The sequence below is a fragment of the Podarcis raffonei genome, chromosome 2 (genome assembly GCF_027172205.1).
Source record: "Podarcis raffonei isolate rPodRaf1 chromosome 2, rPodRaf1.pri, whole genome shotgun sequence".
Classification (NCBI taxonomy): Eukaryota; Metazoa; Chordata; class Lepidosauria; order Squamata; family Lacertidae; genus Podarcis; species Podarcis raffonei.
Genome location: NC_070603.1, coordinates 79,182,738 through 79,198,841, shown reverse-complemented (window position 1 = coordinate 79,198,841; position 16,104 = coordinate 79,182,738). Strand labels below are relative to the sequence as shown.

Here is a 16,104-nt window from a genome sequence, read left to right as displayed (position 1 = left end):
CTGCAATATTACATCTTTCAAATGGGTTCCATGCACATACATTTCAGATAATGATCTTATTGGTATTGATTTATGGAGTCCTAACATTTCTTGATTCTGTTTATTGAAACCTCCCTCGCTCATGTGATAAAGCAGATTCTGGCAGCTAAGAGGCTTTAGTCTCATGACTTTCCCATAAAGAAATAGACGTATTTTCAAGCCACAGTGAAAACTATGAACAAATGTGTCTACATAAAAATTGTTTTACTGAAAAGATCCGCGTGATATTACAAAGGTGAAACAGTATTTACAATATAAGTTGCTGAAATATCCAGCATTTCAGAAATCCAACCAAGTGGGTGTTGACATCGAGCTTTGAGCATGCTACATAAAGCTGTATTAGTTGTGCAGAGCGCTTCAGTTCTGCTGTGAAGTCAAACATTAAAAAACAACAACACCACACTGCAACAACTGCCTTCAATTCTGTTCCAAATTTGTAGGCAATTAGGGTGAGCAGCTAACTATGGCATTATCTAAATGCTGTTGTATTTTACTGAGACTGGAGAAGCATACTGGAATGCTAATTTCTAATTTAAGAGCAACTGAAAATGCCATATAAAGAAATTAAGCAAATTAAGCAAAAAGGAAAGCAGCTAGAAAAGGACAACTCAAAGGCAAGCTAGCTAGTTATTTTGAGTTTTGACTACTAAAGCTGAAAACAAAAAATTGTACAGAATAGGGCAGAGTAAAATGCTTGCAGTGAAATGTGCTTAGGGAAAGAAATCACCCTTCGTTTCCAGCATTTGTAAAGAGTACATCATTTTTGCAGAACCAATGTGCTTTAAGCAACTGCTCCCAGGATGCTTTAGGATGGATTATAAAACAGAACTGTCTCAACACACGCTACAGTCCTAGAAGTCTCTTAGCCTCTTCACTTTGAGCCATAAGAGCTTCACTGGCATACTTCTGAAGAAGTTCCATCTTCTTTCTTCGGACAAGAGCTTCCTCAATCTGCAGATTAAAAATAAAGTACTGAAACTTACAGGTTGCAAATGATTTAGTAAAAATAGCTTATACGTACATGCTGGCAACGAAAAGGAACTACCTAATGAAAGCTTTGAAGAGAGGTGTCAAAAGATTATTGCTGTGGCCAAAGTCTGATGTTCCTTGGTTGCCAGTGACTTTTAGGATGCTGTATCACCACTTTTCCAGAACTGATACAAACTCTCCTTGCAAAGATGCTGAGGTATCAGGGTGCATTCAACTAACCGGATGTGCTGGTGGAAGCCAGGGCAAGAACTCTCACTAGTGCAGCAGCACAATACTTTCCTTTTCATTGCACATTATGCTCAGAACCTTCTGAATTGGGGCTGCAGAAGACCAGTTTACCGTTTCATTGCAACAGGCACATTATGGTTTGCTGCAGCCCAGAAACAGAAGTTCTAATTTACTGAGTGGGAGGAGCAATGGAATCCCAAGGCTCATTCTTGTAACACTTAAGCGTTGTTTCACATGGTTATGTCTGAACAACCCCTTTATAGTTATCAAAGTGCAAAATGATTCTCTTCTGAGATACAAACACTTTCTGAACCTTAGTCTGGCTTTATTTTTCAGCTAAACTGTATATGTTTGCTCCAATTATTTCACATAATTTTGCAAAATGCACTAATGAAGTCAGGAATGACAGAGAAAACACAGTAGCCGCAAAAAGGTGCCACAAAACGTTTTTTCCTGGAGTAGGCCAACGTAGTTATTCCTCCGGAAGTTCAATGTACCTGTACAACTTTCATTTTCTATTTGTTCCTTACCTCTTGTTGTGATGGCACTGGGACATGAGCAATAAACTTCTGCTGATTGTCCTCTCCTTCTTTTTCCTTTCCGCTTTCTTCATCAGACTGCAATACATTTAGAACATTCAGTTTATGCAACCACACGCATCATGCCAGTGAAGAAAAAGTCAATACCAGGCGCCTGATTTTGTTCTAACTGGACTGTCCACACTCCTGCCACAAAGCCAATGAGCATCAACTGTCCTGTAGGAAAGAACATCAGGTGCTGGGCAGTAGATAGGACTGTACCTTGCTCAGAGAAAGGGAAGCAGTTTCAGTTCAGTGGGAACTGCTTCTTGCTCCCTGTGCTGTTCTTTGAGGTCACCTCCAACACAGGGATCACAAAGCCCTTTGCAATCTTCCCCATGCTCTCCTTTACACCTCCAATGCCAAGGTGCAAAGGAGAACGGAATACATCACAGAGGGCTTTGAAAGCCTCCCCTCATTTCTCCTTTCCAGCCCTGATGCTGGAGGTGATAAGGTGAAGTGCATGCATGGAAGAAGTAAACAAAGGAAAGAAAGTCTCCCCTTCATTCCCCACTCCCACTTTGAGAAGCACTGGGTGGGGGGAGTCTACATCTTCCTGCTGCACCCATTTTATACAAATTCAGACAACACGCATTGGGCTGAGCTGCTTTAAAAATCAGATTTCTCCAAAGTTGGAAAATATGTGAGGTTTTTTGTTAACTACATTTCCTAACTTGGTCAAATGCAAACTGACTAGCTTTCAAGTTCCATTATAAAAAGGCAAAGTGTTTTCTTTAAACCATACAAACACACAGCCATAAGTCCACAGCAGGCTTCATGCATGCTCTGTGTGTAAACAGTACACAGCAGGAAGCACAGCCTAAATTAAGACTTGATTCATCTTGATGTTTCATTCCAAATTCAGAAACACACCCCAGCTTCTGACAGTCACATTTTATCCATGTAGAAAAGAAATTGCACTTATCACATACATAAAGATACTGAAATGCACAGACACTGAAACGGGCAGGCCTATCCAAGTTTGCTAATGTTTATGCCACTCTGCCTTTTACTGTTAATGAATTCTTCTACATTCATGGCATGCTGTTATTAGCAGAACTGAAACCAGCACAATACCTCATCATCATTTACTGCATAGATGTTTATTTCCTCCTCTTCTTCTTCTTTATCACCTCTTGCAAGCCGTGCTTCTCTCTCTGCTTTCCATTTTTCCACTGCTTCTGCAATAACTGGGCAAGTAAAAAAAGTAGTACTTTATATTTGGATTTTAAGAGGTTGACCAAGTACAATTCAAAAAGCACCAGCTCTTTCATTTCAGAGTCAATTCTAAGAGTCAGCTTTTGGTGAATCCACAAATGTACTTATCAGTTTTTTACTTGCACTGTTTGAACTTTCTTTCCTTGAGAAGGGAACAGTAGCATTGGAGAAGGCATTTAGAAGGGTACAATTAGCAGAATCTTACAGCAATCCTACAAAGAGTTATGGGCAGGGTTTTCTCATGTTATACTTACAACAGATTGGGCTAGAAATAGGGGTGGTGGGTATCCAAGAGTGTCATTCAGTTGATAGCCTTCTGTCAGCTGAACAGTAAGGGAAGCATCCCTCCTGCCCAGCACCTGTCCCCCATTTTGATTCAAGTCTGCAGCACACATTACTCAACTTTATCCAGATAGAAACTGACAATGTCTCCCTCTAAACCTTGTTTACCTTTTACCCAGTGCTATGATAAATTCTGAGAAAGCCTGAACTTTATTATACTTTAAAATGGTTTACTATACTTTAAAATGGTTTGCCTTTCCTGTACTGCATACATAAGGAATTCTTTCAAGTTTATGAAGTGTGACTCCTGTTCACAAAAGCTAGGCTGACTTCACTAGCATACATTTGTATGTGCTCAGTTTTTAATACTATTTTTAACAACTCATTAAGGAATGAAGTAACCTCTAGGTTAGATTACGGCAATGGGACTGCCTCTGAAGATGGTTTGCAAACTTCAGCTAGTGCAGAATTCAGCAGCCAGGTTGCTCACTGGGGCAAGGTGGTCTAAGAATATTACATTGATCCTGGCACGCCTGCACTGGCTACCAATGAGTTCCCAAGCCCACAGTGCTGGTTTTGACCTACAAAGCCTTAAATGGCTCAGAACCACAAGCAATTCTGTACTGCTGTAACATTTACAGTTGAGTGAGAGTACCACAGTAGGTTGGGGCAGCTCTGAATCCATTTCTAGCAGTGGAGATTCTATCAGGGAGTGTTTGTTCAAGATGGAAAATACTTTGCTGCAGGAAGTTTCAACCTCCCTGCTTCCTGCATTTATAGCACCATCTACTATAGGCCAGGAATCAGGCAACAAGCAAGCTTGATACCATCGTTGGAGCACCAGGGCAGAGAAAAAGGCAGAGAAAAACTAGAAATTAGTGCTGTGGAAAACAAGCTACCAAAAACCAGCCCCTGCATACAGTGGTGCCTCGCAAGACGAACGCCTCGCAAAACGAAAAACTCGCAAGACGAAAGAGTTTTCCGTTTTTGAGTCGTTCCGCAAGACAAATTTCCCTATGGGCTTGCTTCGCAAGAAGAAAGCCCATAGGGAAATCTCCGGGGACCTCTTTTAAATGCTGGCCATCGGGAGCAAAGACTTTCGCCCACCGCCGGCCTTCACAAGAGGTCCTGGACCTCTTCTGAAGGCCGGCGGGGGGCAAAAATCTTTGCTCCCCCCCCGCCTGCCTTCCCGGGACAGCGGAGACTTCTCCGCTGTCCCAGGGCGATCTGAAAATGCTGGCGGGCGGCAGCGAAGCCTTTGCTGGCGGGCGGCAGCGAAGCCTTCGCTGCCGCCCGCCAGCATTTTAAAATCTCCCTGGGACAGCGGAGAAGTCTCCGCTGTCCTGGGGGCTTTTAAAATGCTGGCAGTCGGGAGGAAAGCCCTCCTGTCCCCGGAGCTTGCGGGGTGGGAGGTGGGGAGAAGGGCTTTTCTTCCCACCGCCAGCCTTCAGAACAGCCTTCTGAAGGCTGGCGGTGGGAAGAAAAGCCCTTGTCCCCCCCCCCCAGCCTTCAGAAGAGGTCGGGGGACAGACTGTCCCCGGACCTGGTCTGAAGGCGGTTTCCATAGGAACGCATTGATTGATTTTCAATGCATTCCTATGGGAAACCGTGCTTCGCAAGACGAAAAACTCGCAAGAAGAAAAAACTTGCGGAACGAATTAATTTCGTCTTGCGAGGCACCACTGTATTTAAGAGAGTTTTTTCCAGCTTGCCAAACTTTGCGATATAGCTCCAGAACTGGGTGTTCCAGAACTTGCTGCCAAATCTAGCTTTTCAGAACTGCCTAAAAGAGACCTGTTCAAACATGTCACAATTCACTGTTCTCTCCTTTAGCTGAAGTAAAATGTTCATACTTTCTGGATCATCATTTCTGCCTTTGGCAAAATAAATATTTCAAGCAGACTATACAAAGACACTTCAAAACCAGGGACCATAGTTAGAAAGGAGAAAAAGAACATTATGTGTATCTTAAAATTTATGTATGTAATTAAAAAACACACTTGAACCACACCTGTTGTTTTATATGCCTTCTGTACAAACAATGCAAGCGTCTAGAAAAAAAGTGAAGAAGTTACTGGAAAACACAATGGGTTTACTAATACCAAATTGTAGTTCATAAACATATGCAAATTAACTTGGAGGTAAGTGTCATTGGGACCAATGGAACTTACTTCCGAGTAAATATTCATAAGTTCAGACAGCTTGTATCATCATTTGATACAGTAACAGACTGAAATGAGAAGAGTACAGCAAGACTCAAAATTGTGAAATGAGACTGATACTTAGCTGAACACTAGGGTTTAGTCTCAGGAAATGAAAGGAAGGTTGATACAGCCATGGTGCAGGATCAAAGCACACTTGGGAAAGGCATGAACTTACTGTGGAGAACTGATGAATGCTACTTTCAGAACCATGTGCTACTTATATGCCAGTTTGTCATCAGTTGAACAGGTGTTGAATTTTATACTCTTAGATATGTAAGAGTAATTCAAGAAGTTCTAATTTCTGTAGAGATGTACAACTCTTCCCCACAATAAGGTCTACAGAGCCTAGCAAGCCATATTCTCATAATGTACAGCCTTCAAACCTCAAACCCCAGGTAATGTAGTATGTCAATGAAATTCTTCTGATAAAACAATCTAAGTAAAATTACTAGCGTATTCATTTTTCAAAAGGCAATAACCAATCTTCTGAACTCAATAAGCAAAACAGCAGAAGATTTATCTTACTTAAAAGTACCAAAATGGTGGCAAGAAGGCAGCTCTGTTGGGGGATAGTTCATGTCAACTTATAATGCTTTGACATAATCAACAGCAGCAGCTTAGTTATTTCCTTCTAGTAGCTCATCTAATTTTCTTGAGGCTGATTTCTTTCCAAAAAACTTGAATTAATTTCCTCTGTCCCCATGTGATTATCATCAGCATAACCGAAGATCTATTTATTGGAGCGAATTGCCAAGGAAGCAGATCCAGATGAGGGAACAGATAAATTTCAGATGTATTTTCTGAATAAAACAAGACCAATATCACTAGTACGTACATCTGACTGCCTTTTAGGAGGAAAAAAACCTGCACTTCTGTAGCAGAAAAGCTCCAATACTGATTAACTCAATTTTTATATTTAATAATGTATATACCACTTTATGCAAAAAAACCAAAACCTTCAAAGCGGTTTACAAAAGATAAAACTGTGAAATCAAGGGGGGGAAATCACAACCCTGTTTTAAAATATACAAGAGTTAAAACAGTAAAACATATTAAAATCACCTCAGCTTTCTAAGCACCTGTGTAGGCTTGTTTAAACAGGAATGTTGTTAGCAAGCGCCAAAAAAATTAGTTGAATTGTCAGACAAAATTTGTAAAATAACAGCATCTGGCATTTGACTTCAGGGCAATATAAAGGTCATATCAAAAGCTTACTACAGGTTATTTTATCCAGTATAAAAAGTGGATAGTGTGAACAACAGGTAAAAACAAGCCTGATTAAAACTGGCTTCTAAATTGATCTGCAAATGTTCAGTCAACAGATCTTAATAGAATCTTAATTTGGGGAAGGGGACATACCTTAGTGACACATGCAGAAGGTCACACATTTATAGATCCCTGGCATCTAATTATTATTTTTCTAAGGGTGGGGAGGGGATGAAATCAAATAGCATGTGATGCAGAAGACTGTGCCTCAGACCCTGCCGTTCAGAGCAGTCAGTACAGGGCAAGACAGACAAACAGCCACACTCCCGTGATGTAAGAATTCACATGGAGAGAAAGAAGCAACACTACTGAAGTATTTAATACACAGCGTATGCCAAAATGGAAGGTGTGCCCTCAACAACATGCCCACTACCGTTTCTTAAATAAGAAGCAGAAATAAGATCCTTTGAAAAGAACTGAACTGTTTTACAGTGGTACCTTGGTTCTCAAACTTAATCTGCTCCGGAAGTCCGTTCCAAAACCAAGGCGCGCTTTCCCATAGAAAGTAATGCAAAAATGGATTAATGTGTTACAGACTTTTAAAAACAACCACTAAAACAGCAAATTAACGTGAATTTTACCATCTAACAAGACTACTGATCCATAAAATGAAAGCAATAATCAATGTACTGTACTATAAAATAAATAAGACAGTATTGAAAATGATTTTTTTTTAAAAAAAATTCTTACCTGCACTGATGATAGTCATTTATCTATTTCCACAGTCACACAATCAATCAATCAATCAGTCGCTGGACTGGGTTCCACACAGTCACAAAAACAAAAGTGCCAAACTTAATTCATTCTGCAAGTCTGACTGACTTTCCGAAATGTTCTAAAACCAAGGTGCAGCTTCTGATTGGTGAAGGTGCCCTGGAAACGATAGCTGACAACTGCATTGGGTGTTCAGCTTCCGGAAAACGTTAAAAAACCAGAACACTTCCGGGTTTTTGGCGTTTGAGAACCAAGGTACCACTGTACTTCTTTGTCTTACAGGTAACTAGAAGTAGGGTCTCCTGTAAAAGACACTAAGCAAAGCAACAACCGATCTGAGGTTGACCATGCCTACCTTTCTTTTCATGTTCCTGCTCCAACGGTTCCAGGACACCATCATCCTCATCTCTGTAGCCATAGTATTCTGCATCAATAGCCTTCATGAGTTCAGCTCGTGTCTTCCTGGGAGGAGGAAGGGCTGAAGGAACAAATGTGAAGTCACTCTTCACCCAAGTAAGAGAAAATGGAAGCACATAGCTTTACCTGCTATGACTAGCTAGTCATTAAGATTCAACTAAATAGCCAAGGACACCTACAGTATATTCAAGCCACTGGGTAAAACATGCCAGCAATGACTGTAAGAAAGAGGAAATTCCAGCCCTGCCTGGAGATGCCAGGGCCTATTCCATCAATGTTTCTAAATTAATACAGTAAATTTTAAATAAAAAATAAACAGTAGCAATTGCACTGCAATAATTGAGCAGGGCAATCAGTTGCATATGTATTTTCTCCCCCTCTTACCATTTGCATTAAACTGAGGGGAAACTACTGGAAAATAACTCCCAACACGTCTTATGGGAAAATGTGTGCTACTCTGTAAAATTTTATACTCGATTTAATTTCTCTATTCATAATGAATTGAAAATGATGTTTAAAATAACCTTTGTAAAAAAACAACAACCCAGAAGCTTTTCTTTTGGGAATTATAGGGACAGAACTACCTAAATTGTATAGAAATTTGTTTATGTATGTGACTATAGCAGCAAGAATGCTACTCGCCCCAAAATGGAAAGAAGCAGAAGTCCCAGCAAAGGAAGAATGGATACAAAAACTTATGGAATATGCAGAAATGGCTAAACTTAATAGAAGAGTAAGAAATCAAGATAACAAACTTTTTATGAAAGAATGGAATATTAACGGATAAAAACATTGGCAGGATTATTGCAATAACCTGCAGTTTCATAAGAGTATATATTTAAAGTAGATAATTAAATGAGCAAATTAAATAAATTAGGATATGCAGAAGATATTAAAAAATAAATTTAAGGAACCACAGAAAGGGGGAAGGAAGTCAAACTTTGAAATGTTAAAATGATTGTAAAATTAATGAAATGTATAAATTTGAAAAGTATAAATAAAAACTTTTTAAAAAGATTTAATTTCTCGAATGCATATGCCACATGCACAAAAATACTTACGTTCTTTTTCGAAAAGCTCTCTGACCCCAGGCAAATCTTTAGCAGCTCCAAAATATTTGTAACCCCTGTTTCCTGGAACTTCTTTCCCTTCATGATCAAGCATTTTGGGACCAATTCTCTTGAGGGGGAAGAAAGGGGTAAAAGCCACAATGCTTAGTGTTTCCTCTTGTGTGGCTAATTAGACAGAAATTGTGAGTACAGGCAGAGTTTCATGTGGTTTGGGCAGACCGAGATTGGCATGGTCAAATCTGGAGAACTTCACAAAAACTATTTATAACGTGGAAGACCCAACAATATATTTGAATTATTGAGTTACCTATGTGGATATCCACTTACACAAGTCTTGGAATAACTGGGTATGAGAATGGGTTAATTTCCTTCATGAATGTAAATCACCCCATGATGAGCTAATCACAAGGTCAGCCAATGTAGTTGCTATGGTAATGGCCCAGTGCCCAGACTATATCTGTGATTAATATGTCAGCTCAGTAGTCTGTTACTCTGTAGTTTATCTGTCTGTCTGCTAGTCAGTTAGCCAAGTTACTTGTTCAGTGTTATGTCTTGAACTGCTGAACTTATTTAAAGCAACAGAGATACCTTGTACTTGTAGGTATCTGTATCTGGAAAAGCCCATAAGCTGTATCTATCCATGTCCAGAACTGTTTTACTGAGCCTTATCTTCTGCAACAGTATACTATCTGAACCTTTCTCTGCTTCTGTGTGATGAATGGTATTGAGAGCCACTGTGTGGGTATCTCACCTAAGATTCCCAATGATAAGAACCAGGCAGTAGTTATTATTTATCAAATTATAATAGATAAATTTATTTTGTGTTTGCACTTTCCTACATATGGATCTAATAATTTTTATATACTTACTGCATAATCGGGTCCTCCCAGCTCCTTTATCCGGACTTCCCAGTGCCCCTTTTCTCTTAGGAGTTTGTTAATTTCATCATTCAAGTCACGAATTCTGAATTCACCTAAGCCAGCTTTTTTAAAGGAAATGGGGTGGGGGAATAGTTGTTTCAGTCATTGATATACATTCTCTATTCTGAATTTTTCCAGGTACTGTAGGACAGTGTTTTTAAAACTATCTGATGTGGTAGACTGGCAATTTCTTTCCACCCCGAAATGTGCCAGGCAGGGAGCATGGCCATATTTGATCCCTGAAGTGTCCTACCCAACCTGGATTGAGGTGGAGTTACTGCAGAGTAACAGCTGATGGCTCATGAACCAGCACCGATCCATGGACCATCACTTTGAGTAGCACTGCTGTAGAATACTGCTCATTCATATTGCTTTATTTCTCTCTGTCACATGAAGACATCAATCCCTCTGCTTTCTGCCCCTCCATTAGGAATATTAACACTGCCCCTGCATTAGGAACTTACCATTTTGAATTTGTGCCACTTTCTTGGAAATTTCACCAATAATCTGTTTAAAAAGAGACATTATACGACAATTACTTTTTTCCTCAAACAAATCAGCAGCATCTATTTTAGAGGCTGTATGACGCAATACCTTTAAAAAGTTTTTGTTTAATGAATAATAATTTTAAAGCTATTTGTTTAAGGTACTGCATCATGCAATCATTATTCAAAAAGAGCATTTCCAACATTTTCTCTCCCATGACCTAGAAATGGTTTCACAGAAAACCAATTTTGACAATTCATAGATTTAAAACTTTGGAACTGTTTTGTTAAACTACAACAGCTGGTTTGTAGTTTAACACAATGATGCTATGGTGTGCATAGGCCTAGCCCTGCCACTAGCCAAAGTGAGCCCCTTGCCTCAGGTGGCAGACTGGGAGGAGCAACAGAGCATGCTCCTCCTTGCCACAGCATCATCCGTGACAAAGCAGAGAAATCATGAGTACAGTCGTACCTTCAAAGTTGAACAGAATCCATTCCGGAAGTTTTCTAAAACGTTCGGAAAGCAAAGCAAAGCACAGCTTCTGATTGGCTACAGGAAGCTCCTGCAGCCAATCGGAAGCCCCGTCGGACGTTCGCCTTCCAAAACAACGTTCAAAAACCAGAACGCTCACTTCTGGGTTTTGATCGTTCAGGAGCTGATTTGTTTGGGACCCAAGGCATTTGAGATCCAAGGTACGACTGTCTTTCAATAAATGGACAGAAGTTGGAACTATGTTATCAGGGGTTCATTTATATACTTAGAGGATTGTTATTCAGAATCCACAACAGCAAATACCTGCCGCCTCCATTTCTCAGCTTTTGGCAGTTCATTACATTCTGAAGCAAGAAAAGGCCTTCGCTCCTGTTTGAAACAAAGAAATATAATATGATTATGGTATCTTCAGATTTGTGTACTTTCTGTATTTTCACTGTCTGCATATATAGCCAATGCAACTCTCAACATTTCACTCCCGATACTTTCCACATCTCTGTAATAGTTCAAAGTATGCACAAAGTAAGAGTCTAATTTCCTTTGCCTCACACTGCCATTAGAATATTGGATCCTCCTTTTGCGCACCACATACAAACATCCTGGACACAGTGTGGCACTACTAGTAGCTGCTCTGGATTTCTGAAATTAATTTCCTTTTGAGAGTCAAAGCTTTCAGGAATACTGGAAACCCTTTTCTGGTCAAGCTGCTATTGACCAAATATAAGGTAGCAAACATCTCTTAGATACAGGGCAAGTCTTAAATAAGACTGCTTTAGGGTCCATCAACATTTTTGGGGCACTTATTCCAAATATCTCTCTTGGGATTGAAGCTTCTCTCCCTCCTCTTTCAACCACAAGGGGGGGCAAATAATTCCATGTGTCTCACACTCAGATTCTGGAAGCCACCTTGACTTTCATATTTTGAAAATTAAAAAATACACATGTTTTCGGTTTCACACTGCTTTCCCACAAAAATCTGCGCCCTAAGCAGTTTGCATGGTTTTTTGTTTTTTAAATCATAATTCTTGAAATTGCTGGCATTAACGGCAGTTATATTTTTTGCAAGTTATTTTATGAGCTTTAACATGCAGTAAAACCTTTCCTAGGTGATATCCAACTACTCCAAGTATGATTAACACTTTATATCATCCCTAGCTTACAGGTTTAATGTAGGCTAACAAAATATCAGACAGTGAGTTCTTGGGTCAAAAATATTTACCCCTTTCCCCGCTATAATAGATCATGTCTGCCCTTCTGTCACAATAGAGGCAGCCATTAATTTTGCACTGCTGCTATTACTTTAATACTTTCTCTTGTCAGAACAGATGCCAAAGGCTGCTTTATAGATAAGGTGCCACCACTGCTACCCTGTAGTTTTTGTCTGGACAACCAAACTACAGACGCCATTGGGGACATTTGACAGTTGAACAAGTATTTAATATTTAGGTGGAACTGGACTGTCTTGCCTGCAGTGGAACTCTGCTAACTGGACACTTCTGCAAGTACAAGTGGAGGAAGCAATTCTGGGCAGCTCTTCCTTCTCCCCATACCCCTCCCTGCCCCCAAAATGCTCCAGACAGTTGGACTCCCCAGAACAGTGGCAAAGGGAGCTTGCAGGGTGGAGGAGAGGTGGAAATTACCAATAATCACCTCTTTCCCTTTCATCTAACTGGTTTGATGTCTATTGGAGAAGAGAGGAGCCTTTCCATTCATGGAATAGACACTCTGGATCCACCTCAATGCGAATGGGACAGGGAAGGGAATCACTGTTTTAAAATCTAAAGGGGGGGAAACAGGGCTACAGAAGATGAATGAATCTTCCTTACAGATTTTGGTAGAGGATTACACTCCTGTTTTCCTGCCTTTCCTAAAGTTAGCCTTCCTTTGCCCCATCACTCCCTTTGTCACTTTTAGCAGGACAGGTTATTTTTTTATTTGTTTTATGCCACAACCTGTCATCAGCTTGTGAGTGCAACAATACACAAACATAAAACAAAATGTAACAGCTCTATTGTTTTACAAGATAGAAAAGGCATTGATTTGTAAAAGTTAAAATGAGACATCACATGGCTGTCCGTTGGTACAGCATGGTATCATGTGGAAGACTCGAGTTCATAATCACGCCAAGAACAAAATGCTCAATAGTTGATTCTCTAGTAAGACAATTATCAAGGAGGCAAAAGTCTGGAGACTCACTTCCAGTTTCCTTTGCAGAATAATGAAAGATAAGCAGAAACATATGACTAGGTCAACAGCCATGTATTAATGCATCCGTTCCAATGTTTTAGAAAAGTTTGCCTGCTATGGTTGCATACGACTTTCAGTGGTCTGAGAAACTCTGATCTACCCCTACATTATTAGAAACTGCTCCATAAATCTTCCTCCTCAGAAGCCAAACTGGTTTTCTGGCTTACCTTAACTTTTCCTTCTTCTAGCTGAGCTTGGCGAAATCTCGCCAAGGCCGTCCTAAAAGGAAGAAAGTTCCATGTCAAACAGACAATATGCAATCATAATACTCATGTGTCATACATTTATACAATTTAGCATAGGAAGAACCAAACATAAGCCTTATAAAGAAATGGAGAAAATATTAAAATTGTGTGTTTTAGGAATACTTTGTCACAGTCTGAAACACCATGTCCAAAATGTAACTAATAAGCACAGGCAGAGAATACCAAGATTAACATATTGTAAGCTGTAGAAGTGCAAAGTAATGTTTCTTAAACGGTTATGGATCAAAGGCAGAAGGCAGCTTAATTGTTAGAATATGCTGAAAATATTCTCAGTGACAAAATATCAATATTCAGACTACTTACATGGCCTTTTCTGCATTTCGAGCCTAAAATGAGAGAGTGGGAGAATAGGCTTTATTTGAGAATTGAATACCAGTAAAACATAAGTCTAGAGAATATTATGCAAAGATAACTGTAGAAACCTAGCCAATCAAGATGGTAAAAGGGTCAGATTTCCCATAGACCTTATTATTACATATAAACTTTATAGTGCAGCAGCATATAAGCCACATTGATATATATTATACCTAATTAGACAACCCTCTCAATACTACCACCCACACATTGTGATGAACTAGCTAATAGATCACTGTGAATGTTTCTAAAAGGAATCATTTGCTCCTTCCCACTTGCACTGGGAGAAAACAACTACCATCTCTGGCTCTTTATTACATCTGAACCAGGGACCACAGTTGGTTTCATTCTCAACAAATCCCAACTCATAGCCAGAATTTGCTTGTGACATGTGAATGGGACCATGTTACCATTCACTTGAGAGTAAGAACTTTTTTTGCATCAGTAACCAAGTCCCAGCAGCTGTTAAGGTCTTCAAAAAGAAAAAAAAGAGCCAGTCAACTGTTTTGGAATATATAAAAAAATGACGAGGTATTAATGTTTCCACCATATATGAAGCTGAGACACAGGGTAGAAATCGTTCGATCATTAAAGTTAACTAAGCAGTTGAAGAATATGGACATTTATGCATTTCCCACTATAAAACATGTTGCTCACAAGTTGAATACAGTGGTACCTCTGGTTACATACTTAACTCGTTCCGGAGGCCTGTTCTTAACCTGAAACTGTTCCTAACCTGAAGCGCCACTTTAGCTAATGGGGCCTCCTGTTACTGCTGTGCCACCAGAGCATGATTTCTGTTCTCATCCTGAAGCAAAGTTCTTAACCCGAGCTACTATTTCTGGATTAGCGGAGTCTGTAACCTGAAGCATCTGTAACCCGAGATACCACTGTACAGATACCACCCTCAATTTTTAGCCACACCAGTACGACCCTGCTGTCTGTTACATCTGAAGAACTCGTTTGGTCATGATGGGTTTGAATGTCACTATAGAGAGGAATGAAGCAGAATTGATGGTGTGAAGTTACCCAGAGCCAAGAGATGACAGCTATGGGGAAATATAAAAGAGACTGCTGCGTGCATTTATTTATGTATGCAACGTGTTTAGCCGTTTTAACATTCCAAAACAAGCAGTACAGCAAATACTCAGGAGAGGCAGAAATTCAACAGGTTCAGCATCATTTCCAGGGACAAGAAGCTATGAAATGGTCTTACAGCAATTTTTGTCTATTGAAAATGTTGATATCCCACCCTTGCACTGTATTTGTAGCGCTCAGGCCAGCTTGCAGCAGTTTTTTTAAAAAAAACAACAACACCGAAATAATGCAGCAAAAAAAAGGACATGGCAAGCTACTGTTGTGAAATAAGTAAAGAGAAATAGAGGAAATGGGAATGAAGCCCCCGGAGGATGCCCAGAAAAGCACCGGCTTGGCTGAGGCGCCGGGGCAGGTCGCGCGCGAATAAAAACACGAGAGCGCGCCCGCCCATTCACTCACCATGGCGGAAGATCCGCAGAAACGTAAAGCTACGCCGATCGCGGCGTCCCAGGCGGAAACGGCTCCTTGGCGGCAACGCGGTGCAGGCGCACGCGCGCAGGGGACACCGCCCCGGAAGAGGCTGGCCTTAAAGCGAGCGAGGGGGCTGCTGCAATCGCAGCAACTTCCGGCTCTAGTTCTCAGGCTGCTGTTCAGGCGGAGCGAGAAGCGATAGGACTGCATAGAAGAAATTAATGAGGCAACAGCTAAGCGGGGAACGGGGCTAGAAAGTTCACAGTGCTAATTGAATTTGTATACCGCCTTTTGCAGTTTCTGCAACAAAAGCGCTTGATTCCCCACCCCGCAGCAGGGCTTTTAATGCTGCATGATTTTGACTTCTGTTTGCTCTCCTAGCAGCAGCGGACCCAGGCAGACCCTGAGCCCCGATCGGAGCCAGCCCTCGCTGGGAAAACACGGGCCGGGGAAGACCGAGCTTGCTCGGTGTGTCATGGAAGAGCACTGAAAAGGAGCGCTCCTTTTTGTTACGTGCCCCCCTTGTAATCAGAGGAAGTTCAGCAGATGGAGATGCGGAGATGAGAAACGTCGCATTGTTGAATTTCGACCTTTCGTCTACGTCAGGCTTCCTCAACCTTGGCCCTCCAGATGTTTTTGGCCTACATTTCCCATGACCCCTAGCTAGCAGGACCAGTGGTCAGGGATGATGGGAATTGTAGTCTCAAAACAGCTGGGGGGCCGAGGTTGAGGAAGTCTGGACGGCTTTTTTTTTAAGCACACAGAGAGTAAAGTCCTAGTTGCAGTGCTTTGAAAAGCACCGCGGCTGCTCTCCACAATTGCAA

General features: G+C 40.8%; 1 protein-coding gene across 1 annotated transcript; it reads right to left on the bottom strand.

Moving 5' to 3' along the window:
• Positions 1-226: 226 nt before the first annotated feature.
• On the bottom strand, positions 227-15,396 carry ISY1 (ISY1 splicing factor homolog). The gene is made up of 11 exons (XM_053377708.1): positions 15,269-15,396; positions 13,721-13,743; positions 13,319-13,370; positions 11,208-11,273; positions 10,391-10,433; positions 9,876-9,988; positions 8,998-9,115; positions 7,875-7,997; positions 2,913-3,025; positions 1,788-1,874; positions 227-990 (listed from the first exon to the last, which is right to left on the bottom strand). Exons 1-11 carry the CDS (start codon positions 15,269-15,271, stop codon positions 883-885), a joined length of 849 nt encoding a protein of 282 aa, XP_053233683.1. The 5' UTR covers positions 15,272-15,396; the 3' UTR covers positions 227-882.
• Between the last annotated feature and the right edge of the window lie 708 nt (positions 15,397-16,104).

Bases quoted from the DNA above. Each gene is read 5' to 3' on its own strand.
- ISY1 (XM_053377708.1), bottom strand. The intron at 10,434-11,207 runs GTATTTGCTGTT...CTTTTTAAACAG, and splicing joins CTGAGAAATGGAGGCGGCAG to ATTATTGGTGAAATTTCCAA. The intron at 1,875-2,912 runs GTATTGTGCTGG...AATGTATTGCAG, and splicing joins ATGCAGTAAATGATGATGAG to TCTGATGAAGAAAGCGGAAA.